Source organism: Biomphalaria glabrata, chromosome 7 (assembly GCF_947242115.1).
Source record: "Biomphalaria glabrata chromosome 7, xgBioGlab47.1, whole genome shotgun sequence".
In the NCBI taxonomy this organism is placed as follows: domain Eukaryota; kingdom Metazoa; phylum Mollusca; class Gastropoda; family Planorbidae; genus Biomphalaria; species Biomphalaria glabrata.
The window spans coordinates 11047625-11075002 of record NC_074717.1 but is presented as its reverse complement, the minus strand read 5'-3'; the positions used below and the strand labels follow the sequence as shown (position 1 = coordinate 11075002).

The 27378-nt window shown below is 31.8% G+C and overlaps 1 protein-coding gene across 1 annotated transcript; it reads left to right on the top strand.

The window, feature by feature from the left end:
• Positions 1–188: 188 nt before the first annotated feature.
• Positions 189–26771, top strand: LOC106056891 (xanthine dehydrogenase/oxidase-like). The gene is made up of 37 exons (XM_056035096.1): positions 189–446; positions 1260–1342; positions 1879–1936; positions 2439–2535; positions 3222–3330; positions 4079–4205; positions 4654–4715; positions 5079–5162; positions 5388–5450; positions 5822–5966; positions 6170–6243; positions 7792–7885; positions 8408–8484; positions 8659–8752; positions 10924–11036; positions 11630–11811; positions 12408–12573; positions 12924–13092; positions 13575–13747; positions 13846–13965; positions 14278–14496; positions 15704–15767; positions 16263–16332; positions 17512–17599; positions 17989–18075; positions 18805–18996; positions 19365–19510; positions 19639–19720; positions 19935–20030; positions 20205–20333; positions 20996–21064; positions 21411–21463; positions 21583–21697; positions 23391–23477; positions 24108–24275; positions 24363–24530; positions 25151–26771. Exons 2-37 carry the CDS (start codon positions 1295–1297, stop codon positions 25202–25204), a joined length of 3942 nt encoding a protein of 1313 aa, XP_055891071.1. The 5' UTR covers positions 189–446; positions 1260–1294; the 3' UTR covers positions 25205–26771.
• Positions 26772–27378: the final 607 nt, after the last annotated feature.

Here is a 27378-nt window from a genome sequence, read left to right as displayed (position 1 = left end):
GGATGGAACAGTGCGTTTTTCATAACCACCATCACTAACTTTTTTGACCGATATTCCTAACTTCACTAGAATCTAGTAGGCTAGTTGTGCGTATGCGTTCACTCTAGCCGTTGCTAGGTCTATCACCTGCCGTAAGTAGATTTTTGGGTCATTCGAAAATTATATAAACTTCCGGTTCATAGGTGAATTTTTAAATGTTGACAAGAAGACACACTGATATTAGATCTAGTCTCAGACTCTCAGTCGACTCAGTCTCAGTGATACTGATAATAATACTAGATCTAAATCTAATAGTAATACTAGATTTAGATCTAGATCTATGAGTATGGCTGTCACTATGACATAGAAAATAGATCTATGCGACTGAAGGCTGAAGGCGAAGACCGAATCTAGATTTATCAATCTATCTTTCTCTATACTGACTATACTCTATAACTCTATACTAGGTAACTAGATCTATATAATATATACTAGATCTAGTAATACTCTATTTCAAGATTTCTTACTAGATCTAGTTCTAGATCTAGAAAGAATAATCTAGATAATTAATAGTAAATAGAGTCTAGATCTAGTAGATTTAAAATTAGATTCAAGACTAAGACAAGACTAAAATAAAAGTTTAAATAGAGCATGCAAGAAGACAGAAGAAGCAAGAGCTTGCACTTTGACTTAGAAAAGAACTTTGGCCTTAAAAAAATCCTCCTCACCAGCAGTCTGGATTCTGTTGTTGTTAGATAGCAACAAGTTGAAGATCTAACTAGATCTATAAGTCTTGATCTATAGTATAGTAATTTTTTTTTAAATACTGTTTCCTTTTTAAACATGGTTGCATGGAAAGGAGAGAAATGCTGATATTACTAGTGATATGTGGGGTGACATTCCCACCATAGCTAATACGTAATACCCAGGCTTTAATCTCATTTAACTATGACTATAAGATGAATCAGTCATTCTACCATTGAAGAAGGCCAACAATAAATTAAATATCTTTACCTTTTTATCCAGACATTTTTTTAATACTTTTTTTTTAAGCTTACGGAACTTTTCCAATAAATGGAGTATTATATAAGTGTTTAGATGTGGAAAAATATGCAACTTGCAAGAGTTTGTGCAGTCTTGTGAAACACTGCACTGGCCCTGCACTCATCCATAATCTTCAAAATTAATGTCCTTACCATTATATAGTAGTATTAAATTAACATTTTTTGATGAAAGTTAAAATATTTTATATATAATTATATATATATATACCCATTCAGATTTGCAGACAAGATAAAAAGAGTTCAAAGTGACAATGAATACAATCTCTGATATTCTGATATTTTTTGTCAATGGTGTAAAGGTCAGTCACATCTTCTAAACTATACTTATTTGTTTATCTTTATTAACGTATTAAAGACTTTAAAAAAAATGTAACTCTAAATGTAGACATTAAAGTGGAATAGTTTACTAGTCTTGTTGTTTTAAAACTAAGGAACTTAAACAAGCTCTTGTATTACCCTAGGCTAGTGACAGCTAATATAAGCTTTCTGGTTTACAAGTATTCATGAAAAGTATAACAAAAAAAACTGGATCTAAATAGAATTGTTTAGTTTCAAAACAGTTCATTGCTAAAACAAAACTGGTGGGGGATTGAAATGGTACACATATCTAGACAATGTGTATGGATATTATCAAACACTTATTAATTCAGAATTTAAAATTATAACCATAATTGCATACAAATAAATAACAGTGGCTTGGAATTTAGGGTTGATCAAATTCTCTAACATATTTAGCTTTAAATAGACTTCAATTAATCTATGAAACTGTATTTTTTGTTATCATTAGAAAAGTAAAATAACTCGTTTAGATTTATTATTCTTATTTGTATTTCAGACAGAGCTGAAGAATCCAGATCCTGAGCTGACTCTTCTTGAATTTCTTAGAAAACACAGTATCCACAACTTTTGTGTGTGAAAAATATAAACCTTTACTTTTTATAACAAAAATTTATGAAATGTGAACATGAGATTTATAAGGATTAATAATCATGAAATTTTGTTTTTCATTTTTATTTTTCTTCTTTATTGCCTTTTAATTTGATTTTTTAAATAATGTTCCACTATTTGATTTCATCATCAAAATGCATGAACAGCAGGTGGGTAAAGACTACTATATTTACACCTATATTACCTTCAGGTTATACAAGTTTTTACAAATGAATGGCAGCTGTTCGGGGTATTCAAAGGTCAGGTTTTTACAAAATTTATTTACTCATAAGCACAAAAATACAGTAGCTATGTCAAAATTGTAAGGCCTTAGACAAATGACTATTTGATGTAACATTAAGTTTCTTCTGTGACTCACCTACATTTTATGCTATACATGTCAGACCTTGGAAATGTAATGTTTTTTGTTACAAAGATTTATTTGCTAATGACCTTAACTTGATTAAGAACGTTTGACTGGAAGTAAACATGGATGTGGTCAAGGAGGCTGTGGCGCTTGCACTGTGATGATTTCAAAATATAATACTGTCACTGAAACTATTGAGTATCCTTAAAGATCTGCCAACATTTGTTTAAATATTAATATCAGTTGCTTAAGTTTCATTATGTAGTCTTTCATTTTAAATGTACTTTTCTTTCTGACTGATGATCATGACTGAAAATTTATTAGTTTTGCATGACTTTGGTTACTATAATAGGACTTGGAAATTCTTGTGGCCTTAACATTACATTTTTAATTTATGTATATGTGGAAGATTTTTCAAATAGAAGTCAACAAACTAGTGCTATCTCTATAGGGATTATCAAAGGTTTGCGACCTTTGCTCATAAAATAATAAAAGAAGTTTTCCAATGCCTGTCCATTTCATAAATCTTTTGTATCTCTAGTCTACGGATGTTGTGATGTTGCATAGAAATCTAGATAAACTAGGGATATGCTGTCTTCAAGCAACACAAATTAACATGAGATATTTAAGAATTATTAGTATTTATTCATCTTTTATATTTAGGTAAGATTATCAAACATTAAAAAGTATTTCAAGTTTTGTCTGAGATCTTTTCATTTCTAGTACTTGAACCCTGGACCTTTGACTCTGTAGCAAAGTGTTTTAGCTTGACTACCACATCAAATTTTATCTATCAATTACAAATATATCCAGGAGTATCATGAAATAACACATTTATAATATTAATTTACATTTTTGTCATTATGCTTCCTTAAAATGTGTATACACTGGCCAGCTAATGCCTGTATAACAACTGTCTGTAGTCTGCATGGACGTGCAGTGACCACAGTAGAAGGTGTTGGTGATATTAAAAGGAAAGTCCACCCAGTGCAAGTAAGTAACATCAAATACAAAAATAGATGTATTTTCAGATATTTTTTTTTTTCATTTTACATGTTAAACAATAATTTTTTTTATATTAATTCTTTCATCAAAATGACTTAAAATGTTTATTGTAATATAGTGCTTTTTAAAAAATCTCTTTTTGTTCAATCTATGTCAGGGGTTCTCATGAGACCTGTGGGTCGCGACCTTGAGGGGTCGATTGATGATTTGTCAGGGGTCGCCTTAGACCATCAAAAATATGGATTGTATTTTGTCTATTCTTCTATTGCTATATGTGTGTGTGTGGGGGGGGGGGGGTCGCGCAGAGTGGGGGAATAGTAAAAAGGGGTCGCCGAGCTTAAAAGGTTGAGAACCACTGATCTATGTTGTTGAAGCTTTCCCATCAGTATATATATAAATATAAATACTAATTTTTACTAAGTGAGATTGGTTCTCTTTAAATTTAAGAACACTTTTAAGGAGTCATGTGGAATAATAACGTGAACAGTAAAGTACATGCACACACTGAGCTTTTTATTGATTTAAATTGACTTTTAAATAGTTTTTAGTGTGGAGCTTCAATTTAAAGCTCTAATACTAATTTGATTTTTTTTTTTTACCTTCTATTGGTAAACTGACATTTTTTAACATAGATATATATATATATATTTATACTATTTACTTCTCACTTCTGACATCTTTTAAATAAAGATTTATTTTAACAGTTTTAATGTTATTTTTTTCTTTTCTTATTTAGAAACAGTTGGTGGAAAATCATGGGACCCAGTGTGGCTTCTGTACTCCTGGTTTTGTTATGGCAATGTATACATTACTTAGAAACAATCCAAAGCCTACACAACGAGACATTCAGGAAAATTTTGATGGTATTTTTAGTTTTCAAAACTTTAAACTATAGATGCAATTAAGTATGATTATACTAATGTATAGATGATGACTAGTTTTTAGTTGGAAATTTGGATTTAAAACTGTACACATGTAGTTAACAAGTGATGTTTATAGATTATACAATTTGAATTTAAAACTGTACACATGTAGTTAACAAGTGATGTTTATAGATTATACAATTTGAATTTAAAACTGTACACATGTAGTTAACTTGTGATGTTTATAGATTATACAATTTGAATTTAAAACTGTACTCATGAATTAACTTGTGATGTTTATAGATTATAAAATTTGATTTAGGCTAAATTTTTAAATTTTGAATATTATGCTATCTTTAGTTGTCTACACTCTCAACCTAGTTTTATTAACTATTTGAAAATTAGTGTAACAGAGCTTTAATTCAATTTGTATTCCTTAATATTTCAGGAAACTTGTGCAGATGTACTGGATATCGTCCCATTTTGCAAGCATTTAGTGAATTTTCACAGGTAATGGTTTTATAACATTGTAAGTGTATACAGATAATTGGATTAAAGAAATGGGACATCAACAACCGTTTCTTTTCTATTATGACATGCTTAAACATACTATTGGCCCTTTCATTATTTTGGAGAAACAGATGCTAGAGACAGATTCATTAAGTCTAGTAACTTATTATATGTTCATGTCTAATTAAAATGAGAAATAAATTGCCTGTTTGATACTTTTTCTTTTATTCTTTTTTCAACAAAAACTTGTACCCTTTCTTGGTTTAAATATTGTTTAAATATTGTATTTTGAATGTGTTTTAATATTATTTTGAAGCAGTGGACCATCTTTTTTTTTCCCTACTATCATGGTTTCATCCACAGGAAAGAGCTCAAAACAATTGCATTATGGGTAAAAACTGTTGCAAAAATGGAAAGCAAAATGATAATTCAGTCTGCAATGGCAGTGTGAGCATTATTATTTGTTTATTATAATTAGTTTATTTCATAATTGTTAATCGTTTTCTTTCTTTCTTTTTTTTTTAATTAACATTTGCTTATTAAAACTTAGGTAAATCTACTGTGACTTGACAAATTTCATTAGACAATTACTATCTTCACTAATCACAACTAAATAGTCATATTAAGATTACAAATACACAATCTCTTAATACTACCTTTCTTTTTCAACAGAATGAGATGAAATTTGAGATTTATGACCCAACACAAGAGCCAATATTTCCTCCTGAACTTAAGGTTGGTAAACATTTATAACAGCCTTACTTAATAATTAGCAGCACCCCAAAACCTAGTTGGTAATTCCTGGGTGGCTGACTGGTCAAGTGGCATGTGCTCTAGACTGTTGTCTTCATGTTCATAGGTTCGAACTCTGCCCGCCACCATCCCACTCCATTCAGCAGAAGGTTTGGGCTAGGATATAATAGTCTTCAATACTGAAGAGACATCTGAAACTTGTAAAATAGTTCCAACCTAGCATCTATAATATGTATTTGATTCATTGTAATGCAGGTTTAACCTACCTTTTAATGTAATTATATCATATCTAATTAAAAAAAACACAAACCAAATGAAACTTACAATTGCTTTGAATTATGAATCTCTGGCAGATAAACTCTACAAAGTTAGACCAAGAAGTTTTAAAGTATGTGTCAGAAGAAGTCACCTGGATGTCTCCAACATGCTTAACCCAACTGTATGAGATACAGAAGACTCACCCAACTTGTATTCTCATTAGTGGAAATACAAAACTTAGTAAGTATTAAGTATGGTTTGATATATTCTACATATAGCTTTTTAAGCTTTTTAAAAAATCATTTATTTCCTAGACTTTGGAATCCTAATGTAGTAATTTTTGTTTATTATAAATATAAATTATTTATTAATTTTCTATATTAAATATAAACTTAATTTAGAAAGTCTCTCTAACTTTCTCAATGTGATACATTGTCTAACAGTCATGGACACAAAGTTTGGTAATGTTAAGTATCCTGTGCGTGTCTCCACTTCACGTATCCCAGAACTTAATCAGGTTGGTCCCAAGAGATGTTCTAAGTTACACTATTTTTGGTTGTATTTCATTTTAAAAACGTGAGCATCTGACTTATATCACTTTCTATCTTTCACTAACTTATGTTGTATTGGTTGTCTGTTAAATGGAAACTCTGATGGTTTTGAAAATTTTTTGATATAATAGGCCTATGTGTTTTGATTAACAGAAAATGAATACATTATTCTTTTTATTTTATTTTCAATAATAACTTAGTAATGGATTTTATTCTGACATGATTTTTCTGTGCACCGGGTTTCTATGTGACGTCATACAAACCTATTAATTTAATCTATTAACTTACTGTATTATGGAAAACCATACAGTGAAGTTTACAATCTCGTAAAAGAAATAGATCTAGGTCTATGCAGTTAATATAGATCTTGTAAGCAAAGAAAAAAATATGTGTTAAGAGTAGATCTACTTGCTTGAATAACCATGGCAGTGTCTATTTCTTGCCTGACCACTCAATACACAACAAAACACTATCGCTTGCTTGGTTGTCTTGTCTAGCCTAGGCTAGCCTTACACTGACCAGTTTGTTAGAATCAGTAGGACACACAATCTATTTACTTTTTGGAACAGGGAGGGTTGTAGAGATGAAAATGTAACTTTTTTTTCTCAAGTTGGTTATCCTAATGCTTTTATATATATATAAATTTATATATAAATATATATATTTAACTGTACCAAAGCTAGGCCATTACTAAGCCTAACAGCAACTGCAAGAATGAAGTGGTCAATTGGTTAGATTTAGCTTTCAGTATTGTTGAGGGAAGTGATATATGGCTAACGTATCAACAAAATCTCAAAGAACACCCATTAGTTTTTTTGAGATGTCAATAATTTACTGTCAAATTTATTAAATATAAATGTTTCTAAGCATTTAAATAAAAAATAGTAAAATGTTTACTATCACAACTTTTTACACAGAATTTAAGTATGTCAATAACTCAAATTTGAAAAACAAAGAGTTTCCCTTTAAGGTGCTGTAAGCATTTGTGACTGATTTCCTTCATTTCTCTCTTAGTCTTGTCTTCCTAAGAGTGAGGCACATTCACTCTTTCTTTGTTTTGCTTGTTTACATCCAGGGCTGTACTTTTTTTTTTACTTCACACTTGAACGTAACATTCCACCTCTAAAGGAAGTCACTAATTCTTTTAACTTTGTTGTCACCATGATACTTAACATTTTGTAGAAATTGATTCCTTGTTTTGTTGTTGCTAACTGTTGGGGTGAATAAAAGTATACTGTTAAAAAATTTTTCCATGCCTCTCTAACCGTAATCATCTTTAGGTCCCAGAGTGACATCTCTCAATCTATAAATGCTATGTTGCCTTTTTTTATTTTTTTTGTTCTGTGTTCTTACAAAGTTCAGGCAATAATAAGACTAGCAAGTTAATATTGTAAAAAAAAATTAATTCTCTAAGGGGTCATCAGCATGAAAGAAAAAAAATATTTTTGGCAACATTATTAATATTAATTGAGTGGTCTCTATATCCAGAGTATTATTTAATTTAACTAATTTAGATTAACGAGACAGAGCATGGAATACAAATTGGGGCATCAGTGAGTTTAAGAAGAGTTTGTTCCTATTTAAAGACAACTATATCCAAGCTGCCAGGTAAGTTTTGTAGTCAAATGTAAAAGAAATATTCATAAATGATGTATTAATCTTCATACTTTTAAGCACTATATAAACATTGACCTTGTTTTTAATGTTAACTAACAATTGCATGCTAATTAATGGGTTTTCTAACTAGTACAATAATAGTATATATGAAGTCAATAATGTAAAGGAAAGAAATCTGGTTTGACTGAGATATTATTCTGTTTGAAGCATTAGATTGTTAACTGTTAGGTTTGCAACCTTAAAATAGCTTTGTAAAAGTTAATAGAAAATGTGAATTTATTTAGTCATATTTTATTGTCATTAGTTATAAATCTAGCCTTGTCATGGAATAATCTTTTTCTGGTGGTTTTTATCCTTATGAGTTTTTTATCTTTGAACAATAGTTTCAATTAATGCTTTTAATATGTCTTCTGTTGTTTTTTTGTGTGTTCATTTTGGAAAAAAAAAGGCCATCGTAACTGCTTAATTCATTTGCCTTACAAATTAATTACACAGATAAGGATTTTTTTTCAGACTTCAAGACTAGAGTGTTCACTGCCTTTGTTGAGATGTTGAAAAGATTTGGCAGTCATCAAATAAGATCTGTTGCTGTAAGTTAACACATTGAAAACTAATCAATAATTTTTTTATGTACTGTAATGTCAATATATGTTTAAGTCTCAACATCCTATTCATATGTGGCTGTTTTATTTTAACAGTGGAAACTTTTCTTTTGTTTAATTCATCATAGCACTATTCTTTAAAATCTTGCATTCTATTTTTAGAGTTTGGCTGGTAATATAATGTCAGCAAGTTCAATATCTGATCTATCTCCTTTGTTGTTGGCTAGTAGAGCTGTTGTGACTGTTCATGACATAGGTTAGTACATAACGTTTTACTATTTTTAAATAACATTCTGTGGTTTTGTGTCAGAAAGTAGAAAATATTTAACTTTTGAATAGAGGCTGTTAAGCTCAAATCTTGTTTATATATTTAGAATAATAGGCCTACCCCGGTGTAAATCCAGATCTGTTGTGTATCTGACACTACTTAAGGAAACTATTGGTTGTTTGTTTCTCTTTGTGATTGTCTAAGACGCCCTTTTAAACTTTTTGATGTCAGAAACAATTGTAGAGAGATTAGCTGCCTCTTTTTTTGTTATATGATAAATAATTATCATGGACCTTATGCCAAAATCAAATGAATGCTACCTTTCCAATGTTAATTTGACTGCATGGAAAAATTAATTTAGTTACAATAAATCAATTTATATTTGTGAACTATTTATGCCATGGGCGTAGCCAGGGGGGGGTTCTTGGGGTTGGTGGAACGGAATTAAGTGACTGATTTTTGCTTTCATTTTGTTTATATTAGGTGAGATTTTAATACTAAATCATCACTTACCACAGCACAGCCGAGGGGGTTTTGAGTTAAAAAACCCTGTACCAGGGGGTTTTGAGTTTAAACCCCCCTACCAGGGGGTTTTGAGATTTTAAAAAACCCTATCAGGGGGTTTTGAGATACAAATCCCTCTACCAGGGGAGTTTTGAGTTTAAAACCCCCTACCAGGGGCTTTGAGTTTTAAACCCCCTACCAGAGGTTTTTGCAGTTAAATCCCCCTCTTCTATAAAACAAAACAAAAAAAAATGCAAACAACAATCCCCAAATTCCAACAGCACAATTAAGGAAGATTTTGATTTTAAAACCCTCTCCAAAATTTACGATAAACCCCTCTTCAATATAAAAAAGCAAATCACTCATTCAAAATTTTATGAGCGTAGCCAAAGGGGTTTTGAGTTTAACCCCCCCCCCCCCCCTACAGGTGGGGTTTGAAGCTAAAAAGTACCTCTTCAATATAAAAAAAAGCAAATTACACACTATAAAATCTATGAGCGTAGTCAAAAGGGTTTTGAGTTTAAATCCCCTCCTCCAGATGGCTTTTTCTTTAAAGTTTAAAACCCCTCCAGATGGTTTTGAGTTTAAAATTCCCCTACAGAGCGTTTAGAGTTGAAAACCTCTCTCTTCAATATTATTTTAAAGCAAGCTTCAGTCACCAAATTCTATGATCGTAGCTAAATGGGGTTTTGAATTAAAAAAAAAAAAAAAACTCCAGAGATTTTTTAGTTTAACCCCTCAACAGATGATTTGACGAAAAAACTTTCCTTTTCGATATAAAATCTAAAGCAAATACAGGAATGTAATTCCAAAAGCGTAGTCAAGAAATGTTACACATTTCTACCAGTGGCTTGGGCTCCATTAAAAAAGTGTGAATAGTCTTCTGCCGAAATTGAAAAACATTAAATGTGGCTCAACAAAGATGGCTAAGACAGATTTTAGGAGTCAGTCATAGAGATCGGGTCTAAATCAAAGAAATAATACGCCGAACTGGGAGTTGAGTCCTTAGTAAGGTTGTGACAGAGCGTCGCATGAGGTTTTGCGGGACATGTTCTCCGACAAAATGAATTACGCAAAATAAGAGTTGCGGAAACAGCTTTCCGGAAAATGCGCCGAACGGCGCGAGAGGGTCTAAGTCAGTAAGAATAGCACATTAGCTTTTTGAAATAAAACTTTTTAATAGCAGGATAATGCACTGTAGATACCTCAGAATATGCATTTTGTTGGCTTTCAATACCAGAAATAGTGCTCGGCGGCGGGGCTTCGCCCCGCACTGGGTGAGCGCTGCGAGCTCCCCCAGGCCCCCTTGCTAGCAAGGGCGGGGAGTCTACAATAAACAATAAACGTCTTCCGAAAGGGTCAGAATGTAATAAAGATTAATTATGTACACACACACAGATATATTTTTTTTCCGTGGGGGGGGGGGGGGGGGGAGGGAGGGGGGGCATCCCCCCCAAAACCCCTCCCGAAAAAAAATCCTGGCTATGCCCATGATTTATGCTACATACTATGTGAAAAACTTGTTTCCAAAGTTAATTTGATTACGTGGGAACACCAGTTTATCTGTGATAAAGATAAACAAAGCAAGGATTGGGTATTATTATCTACTTTCAACTAAAATTAAAATTTTCCTTTTGACTTATTAATATTTGCAGATGGAACCAATAGAAATATAGACATGGATGAGAATTTTTTCACAGGCTACAGAAAAACTTGTTTAAAAAACACAGATGTTATTATTTATATTACTCTACCTTTTACTAAACAGGTAGGAGAATAGATTGCACATATCAATCATAACTATTCTACCATATTATTGCTTGTTAAATGAAATAACTTTTGTTTACTTGCTAACCACTATGTTATACAGCTGTTTTAAAAAATTTTTTTCCTAAACCTTTATAAAGTCAATAATGTCATGGGTTCTATGACTTCATACAGCATTCTTCCATTTTGTAGGTATGAAACCTTGGAAACAATGCTTTTAATTCCACCATATTATAGGTATCAACTCATATTAACATTTAGCTTGCTATGATAAATATTGTTTCTAGATCTAATTTGAATTCTGATATCTTGTAGCCCTATCCCTGTCAACTCATGTCAACAATGCAGAATTGTACCGATAACAAAATTATATCATAGAACATTCGATCTGTAGAATTTTCACTTTAAAAGTTTCTCTCTTCAGCTTGACAGACAAACATAAATTTTTTTTTTAAAAGGGGGCGCGGTGACAGACAAACATATTACCTTTAAACCATCCACAACTACTCCCCTTTTTATCAGCATTTATTTATTATTTTTAATTTGCTTTTCTTTAAATTGTACGGATATATTTGTTTTTATTGATTGCCACAGACTGAGTATATTGTTGGCTATAAACAAGCTTATCGTAAAGAAGAGGACTCGTCCATTGTGAATGCTGGTATGTGGGTACAGCTGACAGAAGAAACTCAAGTTGCTGATATAAGACTTGTGTTTGGAGGAATGGCGGACAAACTTGTGTTGGCAAAGAAAACTATGGCAGCATTGATAGGGAGGTGTGTTAGTCCTCTTTTTTATAAGCCTTATGTATTTTTGTTTACACTTAATTTTTTTTCCTTTTCACTTTCAAATCAGAAAATAAAATGTTTTTTATTTATTATTTACACTGTAAATGGCTCTTGCAGAGAGCTAAAGAAACAAAGCTGCCTTAGTCAATAGAAAGAAAAAGAAAGCTGCCCTATCAGCTAGCCCTAAAAAGATGCATATACATGCACAAACTGTTGCAAAATCTGCTGCTCCAGAATTGGCTTGATCAGTCACTCCAGATTCTGCCCCATCGTAAGACAAAACCAAAACCTGTGACTCATCTGGGCGCATCCATTGTCTTTAGAGACAGAAAGAGCCATATACAAATGGCTAAACTAAGTGGGACATGTTATACTCACTGGAACATTCAAAATTACTATTCGGTATTTGACTCTTACTTAATATTATTATTTTTAAAAAAAATTGCTAGGGTCCAATAGTAAAAAAAAACAGTCTGAGCCTACCAGATAAAATATTTCATTTTTGTATCAATGATCTTTACCTACAAATTTTATTAGTCAATTGATTTAACAGCTTTAACTTTTAATGATTTTTTTGTGTGCAGAAAATGGGATAAGTCACTTCTAGAACTGGCATGTTCTCAAGATCTGCTTCCTGCTGACTTGCCATTAGCTCCTGGCTCAGTTGGAGGTTTAATTGCCTACAGAAGGACTTTGACTCTCAGCTTCTTCTTCAAGTTTTTCACTACAGTTAGAGACAAGCTCAAACAGGTCTGATACCAGTCTTTATATTTTTAACATCTAAAAAAATTAGATTACTGTAGCATAGACAATATTTGTTTTCATAAGAATAAAAAAAATCTTTGTCAAATTCTAAAATCTATTAGCAAACTGGTTCAACAATAGGTACCTTAAAATAGCAAATGCCATTAGATCAATATATTTACTGTTTTTACCGTTCATTATTTATACAACTCATTTTTCTTGACTAAAAATTTGTTCTATAAATTTTGTCTATTGTTTTTTAGTAGGTCTTTGTAGTGACAGTAGCATCCTTCAGTCTTTAAATGCTAAAATATTTATTATCAATAGAAATACTAGGAATTTTTTTTTTCTTTTAGAATGTTGTGCCAGAAAATGAAATTGTTTACCAGGCAAGTCAGATCTATGACATTACTAGTCCAGGACAAAGTGAGAATGGTGCAGTTGGCCAGCCAATAGTTCACATGTCTGCTTTCAAACAGGCAACTGGCGAAGCTGTATATGTTGATGATGTACCTAAAATGGAAGGTCAGTATTACTCAGGGCTTCAAATCTAACCTTTTTTTTTTGTCCCATTGCAATGATTTAATCTTTTTCCATCCTACCTGTTATCTTTTGGAGGAGAATAAAGAGGTTGGTTCTGTTGGAAAATATCTTGCTTATTATTAGTAACAGAACTTTATTTGCTAAATGGGCTTAAAAGTCTTGAATACAAACTTTTATCCTTTTTAAATTAATTGCACTTTTGCAGACTCAACTTTTGAAAAAATAGTTTTTTTTTGTTAATGAGGATACTGACTAAAACAGTTAGTCTCTTGTAGCTCAGAAGAAAAAGGAGCAAAAAACTTATCTTTTTTTTTTTTTTTTTTACTTGACTATCAATGCTTTCTGACCTCATTTTATTAGCTTACTTTTAATATTTACTTTGCTTAGTTTTACTATATGTTTATTTTACAAAGACTTTAACTAGCAATAGAAAGACTTCATAACCACAATTTTTCTCTTTTAAGGTGAACTTTTCTGTGGAGTTGTTAAAAGCTCCAAGGCTCATGCAAAAATAACCAGAATAGACCCATCTAAAGCCCTGGACTTACCAGGTGTAGTGGACTTTGTAACCTACAAAGATGTTCCCAATGATAACACATGGGATTCACCAAAAGACTTTGTTTTTGCAGAACAAATGGTATGTGTATAATATATTATATATGTGTGTGTATATATACCATAACAAAATTATATGGGTGCACTAAGTTTTCTAAACATATTATTGTTGTATCTTAGGTTGAACATGAAGGACAAATAATTGGTCTTATATTGGCTGACAGTCTCACACTGGCTCAGAAGGCAGCCAAACTAGTGGAAGTAGTTTATGAGGAACTCCCAGCAGTTGTTACTATACAGGTAAATAATCAATCCTCTTCTTTAAGACTGTTAAATTTTTAATTTAAATGTTTTAATTTAATTATTTGAGCCCTTTCTGGAAAACAAAAATCAGGGGGTCAATTTTCAGTGTACAATATTTTGTTAATATTTGTATATTATCACTTCCTGTGTTTCACTATGTTTTGAAGCTAATGCACCCTTTTGTTAAAATAGTCTTTTTGCAATAATTTGATTTTATATGTAGATGTACTGTACCATAATCTTTAATAATATTTGATGTTTAAACCAAGTATATATATTGATAATATTTAAATTGTTTCATTTATTTAGGATGCCATTAAAAGCAATTCATTCTTTGATAAAAGACTTGTAATTGAACAAGGAGAAGTGGAAAAAATTCTGTCCTCAGCAGAAACTTCAGTGAAAGGAGAGTTCCACATGGAATCCCAGCAACATTTTTACCTTGAACCTCAAGGTTGCATCGTCTACCCGCGTGACCATGATGAGTTTGAAATTGTCTGTATGGGACAAAATATTGATCTGATTCAGGTATGATATTAAAGATATTTCAAACTTATATTTCAATGTCTTTCTAGATTGCCAAAAAACAAACCCCTTTTGGGCAGCTGTTTGAGAAAAACATTCATAAGAAAACTAAAAAGTTCTTAGAAATAAAAAATCACCCTTTGGGTCAGGATTTTGTGATCACAAATGATATACAAGACACCAATAGCAAAGACAAACTGACATAAAAACTCTTTTGTTTCCCTGGCAATCAAATCAATTACAATAAAACTATGAGATATAAACATTTCACCTGTAAATTATGAGTGAGTAATAATGTATATTTTGGCTTTCTATAGTTATAATGTTTTGTATGGTGTGATGCACAAATTGTAAGACAAATTTCCCTATGGATAATACAAATAATTATTATTATGTTAAAAATGAACGAGTATTCATTCTCTGGCACTGCCAGGGTCAAGCTTCTTAAAAGAGAAACAAATTCATTGTAGTCCTTTTTCAGTGTCCACTGAGGAATTTTCTGGTGATGTGTCAGGTCTGCAGCACTATTATTATTATTATACTGAACTATGCAGCAAGTTTTAACAATTTAATAAATTTCAGTATTTGTTCAAAAGTTGAACAATTAGGTACTTTATCTACTAAGAACAAATATGTTCAAAAGAAACTGTGGCGTAGTCATAATTTCTTTTAGTTCATAACTTCAAAATGGTCAGTGAAATTTCTAAAAGTCTATCCAAACATGTTCTTATTTACTTGTTATTGAAAAATTAACATTGCAATTTTTTAAATATTTTGAGAATAAAGAGATGTGTCCACATTATTTATAATTTAAAAGAGAAAAGATAATTTTTTTTTAGAAAGAATGAAAAGAAGTAGTAAGAGCTAAATGGACTGTATTTGATTTTTTAAATCTTTAAACTAAAATGCAGCTATATAGTGTGTTCATTATAATTTGATTAGCTTAGTAAAAATTTAATGTAATTAGTCATAATTTTGTTTTTATGGCTAATGCTAAATTTAAAAAAAATTTTTTTTTTTGCTTAAAATATCAAATTTGACAATTTAGTCCTTGATTTGTATACCTAACTTTGATAAATGAATCATAGTCAAGTTGTCTCTTCAGTGTAATAAAAAACTAATATAATTAATAGTTAGCCTGAATTGTAAATTGGTGTGAAATCACCTTTTTTTTTAAACTTGTTAAATTAAAAAAATATTTATATTCCAGGTGGCAGCTTCAAGAGTACTTGGTCTTCCAGAGAATCAAATTACAGTCAGGGTGAAAAGAATAGGTGAGTGATTTGAACTTTATTTTTTGAGAAGACATATTCATTATGGAAATTCTCCAATGCAGCAGTTGCATTGTTGTGTACAGGAAGAAGAAGAAAGGGAGATGTTTTTTTTTTAAAGAAATAGAAATCTTTCAGAATAATTCAAATAATTATACAACACAATTAGTGTTATATTGGCATGCAATATATTTGTAACTGTGCAGAAATAATGGCTAATTGGTGATTTATATATATATATATAATTTTATTATTAAGTACTAAAAAATAATTATGAAGCAAATAGTGTTTCTAGTGTTAATTTAATGTAACTTTCCTTAGAAAATGCATTAAAATATATGCAGATTTAGATTAAATATTTTAGACTTCTAAAATAAATTGCTAAGCTGTTCATTTTTATTAAGTTTTTTTGTTTGTTTGATGCTTGAAGTATAATTTATACGAATCAAATACCATTTTATATTTTGAAATTACAATATTTATAAATCTCAACTCCAGGTGGTGGATTTGGTGGCAAAGTAGCTCGCCATGCTTGTGTTGTTCTACCTACAGCAGTTGCTGCTCACAAGTAATTTGCAGAACTTTTTAGTTTAACAAGAATTTTGTCAACTTTCATTTCTTCTAAATGTATTCTTTTAATTACGTAGCATGCATTAATAAAGATAAATCACATAAGAGATATAAAAAAAATCATAGTATAAATCAAAAGAAATTAATTAAAGCAAGGGATTCTTCTTCTTCTAGCCAGCTTTATTGCTGCTGAGCTGTGAGCTCTTTTTGCAGACTGTGCAAAGGAAAAAAAGTGTGCTGTTTTCTTCAGTTGTTCAGCACTGCCGTACAGGGTGTTGGTTATGTTGGGCTGTAGTGGAAGTAGGGTCTTCCTAAGGAGGGTTAGGAAGGGGCATTCAAATAGGATATGGTTTAAGGTTTTATAAGGGTGGGCACAGTGTCTGCAAAGGGGGAGTTGTGTGGAGTTTATTTTGTTCAGATGGTAATTTAATAGAGGTGTGTGTCCTGTTCTTAGTTGAAAATTGTAGACTATTCTTTGCGGGGTAGGAAGGTAATACTGTCCAGTTTGTTAGGCATAGTAATTTCTTTGTACATGGCTCTGCCTGTGTTTCCTGATGCCCATGGTTGAGCCACTTTTCTTTGTGATTGTTGACTGACATTGACCTTCATGTGAGGTAGTTAACAGGTCTATCTGGTTGTTCCATAGATAAACCTGCCTTTGATAGCTTATCTGCCTTTTCATTTCCCATGATGCCAATGTGTCCAGGAATCCACTGTAGTGTGATATTGATATTTAATTTTGAGATCATCTGATGGACTATCACAATTAGTGTTGTCAACTCTCTTGGGTTGTTTAAGGTGCTGCTGTTAAGTGCTTTCAGAGTGGATTGGGAGTCTATAAAGACAACAATATCTGATGGTGATTGCACTCCTTCATATTTGTTTTCCGCTGTCTGTAGTGATATGGTAATTGCTTCAATTTCCACTTGAAAGTTTGAGCAGTAATCACAGGGTGCAAGGGATAAATTAAAGACCTTTTTATTAGACTTTTTTTTTGAGTTATCATTAGAGATTAAACAGTTTTATTTTAAACTGTTTCATCTTTTAAAAAAAGTGAATATTCATTTTTAGATCTTATTATAATTAATATGTTTTAAGATTTTCATATTTTGTTAATTAGTCTCTTAGCTTTTAAGAACTTTTATGTAAAAAATTTACTCAATCTTTATTACCTTAGAACTGGTCGTCCTGTTCGTTTAGTTCTTGAGAGAGATCATGACATGAAACTAATTGGAACAAGACGGGCCATCTGGGCTCAGTATGAGGTAGTAAATGCTTGGCTTATGATTAGAGAATCTTAAGTTTGAATGTTGGTGAAGCCATTGCTTTTTAATTCAGGAGTTTCTGTCCTCACTTTACCTAACTAGCAGTAATCAGTACCTGATATTGGGAACAGTAATAGTAGTTGCTTACAAGTTTGTTCAGTATGACACTGATGATAATAGTTGAGGACAGATTTTTTTTTTAGCATTGAATGAAAAAAAGAAAACAAGTCATCTTGAAATCTATAACTTTTAGTGCATTATTGGCTTTTTTACAACTAGAAAAATAACATATACTAATAGATATGTAAAAAAAACTATAAAAGATTACTGATTTAAAAAGACATATTGTTATGGGAATGATTGAATTCCTTCATATTTCTACAAAACAGGTTGGTTTCACCAAAGAAAGTAAAGTGACAGCCTTGAAGTTGACAATTTATTTCAACTGTGGTGCTACTCTTGGAACCTCCTTAGCCGTGAGTTGACTAATTAAATCTGAGTTGACTAATTAAATCTGAGATGACTAATTAAATGAGTTGACTAATTAAATCTGAGTTGACAAATTAAATCTGAGTTGACTAATTAAATCTGAGATGACTAATTAAATGAGTTGACTAATTAAATCTGAGTTGACTAATTATATCTGAGTTGACTAATTAAATCTGAGATGACTAATTAAATCTGAGTTGACTAATTAAATCTGAGTTGACTAATTTAATCTGAGTTGACTAATTTAATCTGAGTTGACTAATTAAATCTGAGTTGACTAATTAAATCGTATATGTGTTTAAAAGTATAGAGTATACACAGTTGGTTTAAAAAAACAGCCAGTGTGCATGTATTTAAAGTATTAGCTTCTATACTTTTAAGAAAAGACAATGCTTAGCTGCGTGAACTCTTTCCTCAGTCCATTTGTTACCACAACTACATTACACAATGTTTATATCCATGGGGGAATATTTTAAAAGAACCCTTACAAACTTGTTGGCTTGCATGTATTAACTTTATATTAACTATTCTATATTTTAAAAAATTGAATCAAAAATTTGAAACCAAAACAAAGGTTCAAAAGTCTGAATGGAAAGATCACGAAAACAGTTGTTTCATGAAAAAAAACAGAGTATTTTTTAAAGAAAAATATGGTTTAAAATAATTATTTAAAATATTGATCTTGTATACTGTATTGTATATACATTATCTACTAGTGTGCAGAGCGTAGCCTGCTGTCTCTTGGAAGTAGCTGTAAAATCCCTAACATCCAAGTGACAGCCATTTTGTGTAGGACTAATATTGCGCCAACTTCACCACTCAGAGGATTTGGGAATCCACAGGCTGTGGCTGTTATGGAGACAATCCTGGATCATGTGGCTATGATCTCTGGTCTGGATCCTGAAACAGTGAGTTATACTTAGACTAAACATACAACGCATATAGTTCTTAAAATTTATAAAAACTGAAAAACAAAATGACTTTATGCCACGGTTGGGCAAGCTTTTTCTATTGAGGGCCGCAATTTAAAAAATTGTGAACTTAAGGTCGAATATAAGTACTTACACCAGCACCATCTTTACTTCCCCAAGGTATGTTAGGTACCCATTCCTGAAGCTCAAAATGCATCTGGATTTAAACTAGAGATCCCTTGGTTTGAAAGCCATACACTTTATCACTTGTACACCATTTCCCCTGTCTTAAGAATATGTCTTCTTTAAAAGAAAAGAAAAACTAAACTAAACATTTAAATTTTTTATGTGATGTTGACTAACAGGTACATGCACAGAATTTCTTTTGCCAAGGAGACACAACTGCATTTGGTCAAGTAATAGAACAGAGTTCTCTACAAGATTGTTGGACTGAATGTCAAAAACTGAGTCAGTACAATACCAGGAAACAAGAAGTGGAAGAGTTCAACAAGTAATATCATTGTTTTACTTTGAAACATAGACATGTAATGGAAGAGAAGAAAATGTTTTGACATGAATGAAGAGTAGTATCTAATATATTTATCTGATATTAAATTCGGCTACTATTACCATCTTCAGGTGCAACAGATGGAAGAAACGAGGTTTAGCAATGGCACCACTCACATATGGGATTGGTTACCCATTTCAAGCTTACAACAAGGTAAACTACATCAATGTACATCCATTATTGTAGTTCATTTTAATGTAGACATTTTTTTTAAAGAATGTAGCAAGTTATCATTGAGATGGGATTTCTTATGATTTATGGTTTATAAGGCAAGAATCCTAAATTAATGAGATTTTAATTTCTATAACTTTAATATTTTTTGACTTATTTAAAAAAAAATGCTTCATGTTAATTTTTTCAATTTTAGGGTAGTGCCTTAGTGAATATTTTCAAGGATGGATCTGTTGTGTTAATCATTGGAGGAGTGGAAATGGGTCAAGGACTCTTCACTAAAATGATCCAGGCAGGTGATAATTTCCTTAAGAATTTTACATTTGACTGTCTATTCTTCAATTTGTCTTCAAAAATAAATTAAAAGTATCTGTCTGGTCTTACTGCAAAATCAAAGTGTTTTACTCTTCAATTTATTTTCTAATTATGTTTTAATTGGTTTAAATTTTTTCTTATCTTACCCCAGGTGGCCAGCCAAGTTTTAGATGTCCCTGTAGATTATATTAGAATAGCTGAGACCAGAACTGATGTTGTACCAAATGTGGCACCTACTGCAGCCAGTATGACATCTGACTTGATAGGAATGGCAGTTGTTGTAAGTGTCACACTATAACATCAACTAGTCCTTTTTTTTTGTTTTAGTGACATGATGGTTATAGAGATACTATGAAGGCTAAACATCATTCAAACATCATAACACCTACAGTATTTGATGATACACATTTTTTTTTTCAAAGTACTTTAAATCATTTCAGTTGATTTTTTTTTTTATACTTTAATACTATAACTCTACAGACTCATAAATATATGATATTGGAAATATACCTATTGCAAACTTCTCTTATAAAATATAATATATGCATAAGGCATTTTTATTAAGTGTTTTTAATTTACTTACAAGTTGATTTTTAATTATTTACGAATACTTGTTAACATCTATATATATATATAAATCTAATTCAGATGAGGACTATGTATAGTGTCTATTTGCCATAAACATTTGAGATTTAAAATGAAAAGAAAATAATTTTTTTGTTTTTTGTTCTAAATATTTTTAGGGTCTAGTGGTTTTCAAATTTAATATTTAATTTTCACTTTATAATGTTGGTTGATCTGAACTATGTTTACTTTACTTACCTTATTAATTCCATGATTTGAATAAATGTGCAGTCGTTATTTACTGTATTAAAGAGCGTTTTTTGTTTTTGTTTGTTTTGTTTTAATGTATTAACAAAAAGCTATATGTCTATCTAATAGGATGCCTGTGAGCAGCTCTGTGTGAAACTGAAGAACTACAGAACTTCAAACAAACCATGGAAATCTGTGGTAGGTTGTATAGATAGGGCATCTATTTAAAAATTCTCATTATTTTTTCAATCTTTAAAAATATCACACATTTTTTTTTGGTTACCTTTATTGAGATCTAACAATTTCTGGTTACTTTTACAACTCATACATTAGTTTTCAGTACATTATTGTAAAATTGTTTGAAGAATTTGATGTGTCATAGTTCACTGCTGGGTCGGTTAATTAATATGAACAGCTGCATTCTTACAGTTAAACATTTATAGAAATATATTGAAAGTCTTAAAAAGCTTAATCTTCTACAAATTAATTTGCTAATAAGAATATAAATTTTGTTTGTAATCGTCTCTATGCATTTCTCATTTAGATAACTGAAGCCATTGGAAAAAGAGAATGTTTGTCAGCATTTGGTTACTACAAGTAGGTTTCTATTTTTAAACATGCTGTTAACACTCTCACCAAAATTAGAATTACTGAAGCAAATTACTTAATGATAGAATTATTTTGGAATTATCTGATGTCTCTTTATTCTCTCACAGACCTGACATTTTAGGGATGGACTGGACCAGGAAAATCAACTGTCCCTTTTTCTACTTTACTTTTGGTGCTGCCTGCTCTGTTGTGGAGATTGACTGTTTGACTGGTGACCATATGGTAAGGCATTGGTTCACTAACATATTAGGGATTAAATGATTAGAAGGGAAAATCTGGATAGGCTGTGATTCTTTGAGACTAATTGGTTTGATTTGGTGGCTAATGTAATAACAGTTAATCCCTTCAATTGCTAGCTTTCTAAGTTCCCTGTCATGTCAACTCTCCCAACCTTCAAACAGCACAATGGAATTAGTTGACTGAGGTTAACTAGTCTGTTTCATTAAAATCATTAACTAGACTGTTTCATTAATATCAGTGTATACAAATGACAAGCAATGATTGTTATGGAATACATAATGATATATTTAATTACTGGTACTGAAAGATCCAAGTGGATCCCAACCTAGATACTGTTATGGCTCTTCCGCGGTGTTGAATGTAATCAATGCAATGATCATGAGGTAACCTTCAACCAAATCAGGAACACCAGTGAAATGTCAAACAATCAATAAATAGTAGTCGACGCTAATATCAAACAATCATGAATACTTTAATACTTAAGAAGGGATCCGTCCAATGTCTTTCCGTAAATCCGTATATCTATTCTTTGTTATTTCTACTGCTCTACATGAAGCGTCTTCTTTGTAGCGTCACTTAGAGCGTTCTTGTTTTTTAAAGATCTGTCACGTCACTTGTCGCTAAGTAAAACTTTCCCCTTATTCCCGAAACAAATAACTAAATCCTAATCATGTCATAACAATACACTGGTGGGTTCTATAACAGGATTTCTGAAAATTATAGAATGGGCACTATCCTTTCTTCTGTATATCTATTGTAGCATCAATGTGATCTCAAAACATTTGAAAATCTAGCCCTAGAATAAAAGGATTTAGAATTCATGGCACTGCATGCCCATATTAATATAGATTGACCTGCCCAAAGTAGGCACAGCTCTAAGAACCGGATAGCAGTCTAATGATGTAAACATACATAATAACAACAAACAAGAGAGAAATTCCATAAATTATGTTAGACTTGACAATGTTCACAAAAAAATTATGGGTTTGAACTTAAAAGCTATATACATCAGTGTTCAATAAAGTTTACACCATGTTGATGCTTTTTATCTATTGTTTGATTACCTGATTACCTTTATCTTAAATCTGACTCTTTTTTTTTTTGTCAGTTTCTTAATTTTTCTTTTCATTTTATATAATACTGTGCAGATTTGATCTTCATACCTATCAAATAAATATCACTATTATTTTATATTCTGTTCATGTTTTGCAACAGATTTTTATTCAGTTTTAACACAATCTTATTAAACTTTACTTCTTTATTATTATACACGATTCCAATTTTTCAAAAGTCTGTTTTATTTGGAAAGCTAGTGCTATAGGACAGAAAAAGTAAAGTCATTGGTTTACCAGAATGTGGTATAGCCAATACAATTACTAGCTTTCAATAAGCTCAACATTGATTTATCCAACAAGGAGGGTCAGTTACCATTTCTTCAGTAGTTAAATGATAAAACTCCATTTAGAAACTTTAAGGTCTTTGTGGCAGGTGGGCTAGGATAATAAACATGGCCCAGAATTTTGCAAGCTTGCTCTAGATAATGCAAGTTAAAATTGTGACATTTCATCTTATTATATTGTTTTGTAACAGAACGTATGTGGCTTAACTATAAAATGTATAATTTAGAAACTGTAAGTTATAATTGTTAAAATAAAACTGTTTGCTGTCATCTCAGGTTCTCTCTACAGACATAGTCATGGATGTAGGTCACAGTTTAAACCCTGCTATTGATGTTGGTCAGATTGAAGGCGCTTTTATTCAGGTGAGTAGTATTTTAAATGGCAGATCACTATGGTTTGATCAATGCATTAACATTTAGTAATGTGGTAAAATGAGTCCCATGGGAAAAATTAAAGTGTCAGCTTCAGTACAGTATATACTGTAACACTAGCTTAGTGTAAAGTGTAAACACTTAAACCCAGTTTTCACTGCTGTCTAGGCTTCTATAGAAGGAAAACTCTGAATTCAAATCTCTGCTATACCCAAACATGGGAAAGGGTTTGGGAAGCAACCCTAAGGAAAAATCAGGAGCCTGTTACCCTTAGGCAGTTTGCAGCAGACAGTGCTACACCCAAGCAGAGCCTGTGATGCCCTTTATCCAAATCTGCAAAAGCATTTTCTGTTCCTTTGGATAAATCAGCTGTGTTAAGGGGGAGGGGAATGCTGTGTGGGCAAAATCCTTCCAACCAGGCATCTCATCTCTAGAGATGATCCATAGTCGCTTCATTATTGAAGAAGGCCAAAATAATAATAGACTAATGGAGATAGCCATTGTTACTCATTTATTACTAAGCCAACTAATCAAAATTACTTTTATTACATATTTTTTGTATTAACCAATTACAAGTTTCTTCATTAACCAAGTATGTAAACTAAGTAGTATTTATTCCAGGGCTATGGACTGTGGTGTCTGGAACAAGTGAAGATGACGAGCCAAGGAAAGCTACTCTCAAATGGACCAGGAAACTACAAAGTTCCTTCCCTCTCTACAATTCCTCGTAGTTTCAATGTCTCCCTGTTAAAAACTGCGGGCAATCCAAAAGCTGTTTATTCTTCTAAGGTAATTTGTGATACAATAACTTATATTTGTTGATTTATAATAATAAATATATTTTTCAATTGCTAAGAGATGATTTGTTTACCTTAGGCCATTGGAGAGCCACCTCTTTGCCTGGCCATCTCCGTCTTCATGGCCATCAAGTCAGCTATCAAAGCCGCCCGCTTTGAGTCTGGTCATACTGGCTACTTCACATTGGATTCACCTGCTACACCTGACAGAGTTCGCATGGCCTGTTTGGACAGATTTACTGAACAGGTTGGGATATTTTATATTATAATCTAATTATTCAAATAATAATCAAATAATCAAATTATTAAATAAATACAAATTGTTTCTCTTAGACATCTCTTGATTTTAAAGGCATATGAAATTAATTACCCTGTTTCTATGATGAATTAAGGGTGTTATTGTTGCTAAAACAATGTCCAATCACTAGCTGAGGTCAGATACCCATTTAAAGGTAAGGTTTGGGTACCCCTTTCCAACCTTGTGATCTATGGGGCAGATGATGTAAAGTTCATCTGTTGTTTTTTTTACCGGCGGTTAATGAATGTGTCATGTGGCCTCACAATGACCAAACGCCTTGACTTCCCTAATGAATATCAGGTACCCATTAGATTTGGGTGGACTCTGGGGCATACAAACAAATTTGATGTTCGAACTCTAGACCCCCTCAGTTTTAAGGCCAAGTGCACAACAACTTGGTCATCACATCCCCAGGCACCCAATCAGAGCTGCATAAACTATAATTATCCCAGTTTTCCAGAAACACTTAATCTCAAAATCTTCAGCCCACATCGCTTCAACTCTTTGTTATCTTTCACATAAATGATTAGAACAATTCAGTGCATGATGTAACAAATTCAATCTTGCAGTTTGTATGGGATGAACAACAAGACAAAGCTAATCCTTATTTTGTACAACTCTGAGACTTCAGCAGCTTCCTTTTCAGACTCAGTGGCTTGAACACCGTTACACCTTGATTTTACATCATTATTGTTTTTTTTTGTCTAACTGAAACTAGCTGATTGTATTATTATTTTTTCTCTTAAGTTTGTGTTTTTGTAACCAGTTTTACAGATTTGGGTACAAACTCATAGTGAACTATCACTACCATTTTAAAATAGTGCCTCCTTAGCATCCAATATATAAATGTCAGTCCTAAATAACGTGTTTTATTGCTAAATGTCAGTTACTATTAATGTTTATGTTTAAATTGCATTGTACCAGGTCTATTCATACATAATATACACATTTATATTAGAATGGTACACATAATGTACCAAAACCTAAAATAGTTTGGGCAAGCTGTATTTGATCCAGAATTGGAATTTCCTTTACTTTAAATTACCTTTAAGTATGCAGAAAATTAGATGTGAAGCTGCAGATTCATTGACAGAATATATTTGCAAAATTATCTGGCTATAAGCAAAACGATATACCATGTATGGTATGTATCAGATAATGCTCTGTTATAGCAGATTACATTAATTCCTTTCACAAATTGTTTCTGGTTTTCTAAAGGCGTCTAAAAATACAGTTATTCATGCAAGTTGTATTTTCTGTAACATTATATATAGGGGGAGGGCAAGGTGACTGAGTGGTAAAGCGCTTGGCTTCTGAACCAAGGGGTCCTGGATTTAAATCTCGGTGAAGACTGTGATTTTTATTTCAGTATGTTAAGGGTGCTCCTGAGTCATCCAATTCAAATGGTACCTGACACTATTTGGGGAAAGTAAAGCAGTTGGCCATTGTACTGGCCACATGCCACCATCGTTAGCCGTGGGCCAGAGAAACAGATTACCTTTACATAAGCTTCCCTATAGATTGCAAGGTCTGAAAGGGGATTTTTACTTATTTTACTTTACATTATATAGAGCTGTTATTGACTTGAGTGATCAGTGATCCTTCTATTGAATAAAGATGGTAAAAATAAATAAAACCATTAGCTTCTTTCATATATCTGTGATGATAAAACAGGGAAAGTTACCATTTTTACTATTTTAATAGAATCATCATCATTTTTCCTTCGCGTTCCTCATGGAACATAGGGCCTAAGTAAAAACTTTTCAATATCCCTGGTCTCTTGCTAGTATAGTTTGTAGTGTATCAGGAATTAATCTTCCTTAAAATGGCAGATGAAATTTAGAATATATATATATATATATATATATAAGCTTATATGAATATGGGGCAAATGACTACTATATAAATAGGTATAAAAAATTTTCTAAAAATTTATTTTTTTTGTTGTTGCATAAAGCCCGGTGAATAATGTTGATTACTATAAACAACTTAACACGTGCCAACATATTGTATGTTCATATTTTAAAACACTGCTGAAATGTTATTGTTATAAATAAAATTATCTCAAATAACTTTATTTATATTGTAACCTATCTGGTAGCTTTTTCTAAAACATTGTTTACCCTTTTCTGTGTTTCTTTACAAATTTAAATACTAGATTTATTAACCAGATAAAATATATATATTAAATGCTAATGAGTTGTTTTTTTCTTATTGAGTACTAATCAATACATTTTCTTTAATATTTAGGCCTACATCTAACAGCTATAAATGTGTCTTAATGTTAGTTAAGTTTGCCTCTTTGAAAGTCTCCTGCAGAAACAAACGACATCTCTTGTGATCTGGCTCCTATCTCAGATCATCTCTTCCCCTTTTCGATATAAGTGTCAGTCTGTTTTGCCCAATCCCACGCATACGCCTAATGATCATTGATACTTTCGCACCATGGACAAAACAAAAACACCTTTAGAGCAACCTTGCAATGTTTTAGCGGCACAGCTACTTTATGTGTTGACAGTTGAGAATCTGATTTCATTATTGCCTGGAATATGCTCGAATTAGACGCAAAGCGAATTTTTCGTATTCTGAAATCGAACCCTTTTTTATGAATTGGGTAAACATTGTACAGCTTTCATACTGGGCAATCCAGAGTTCAACATTGGGATATTTAGGACGCCTGAAACTAGCTCTATTGGGCACACGTTGGGAAACTTCAACTTAAAATCCTCTCTTGGCTACGCTCATATAGTCTGGTGACTGTAGTTTGCTTTATTTTCATATTGAAGAGGGGGGGGGG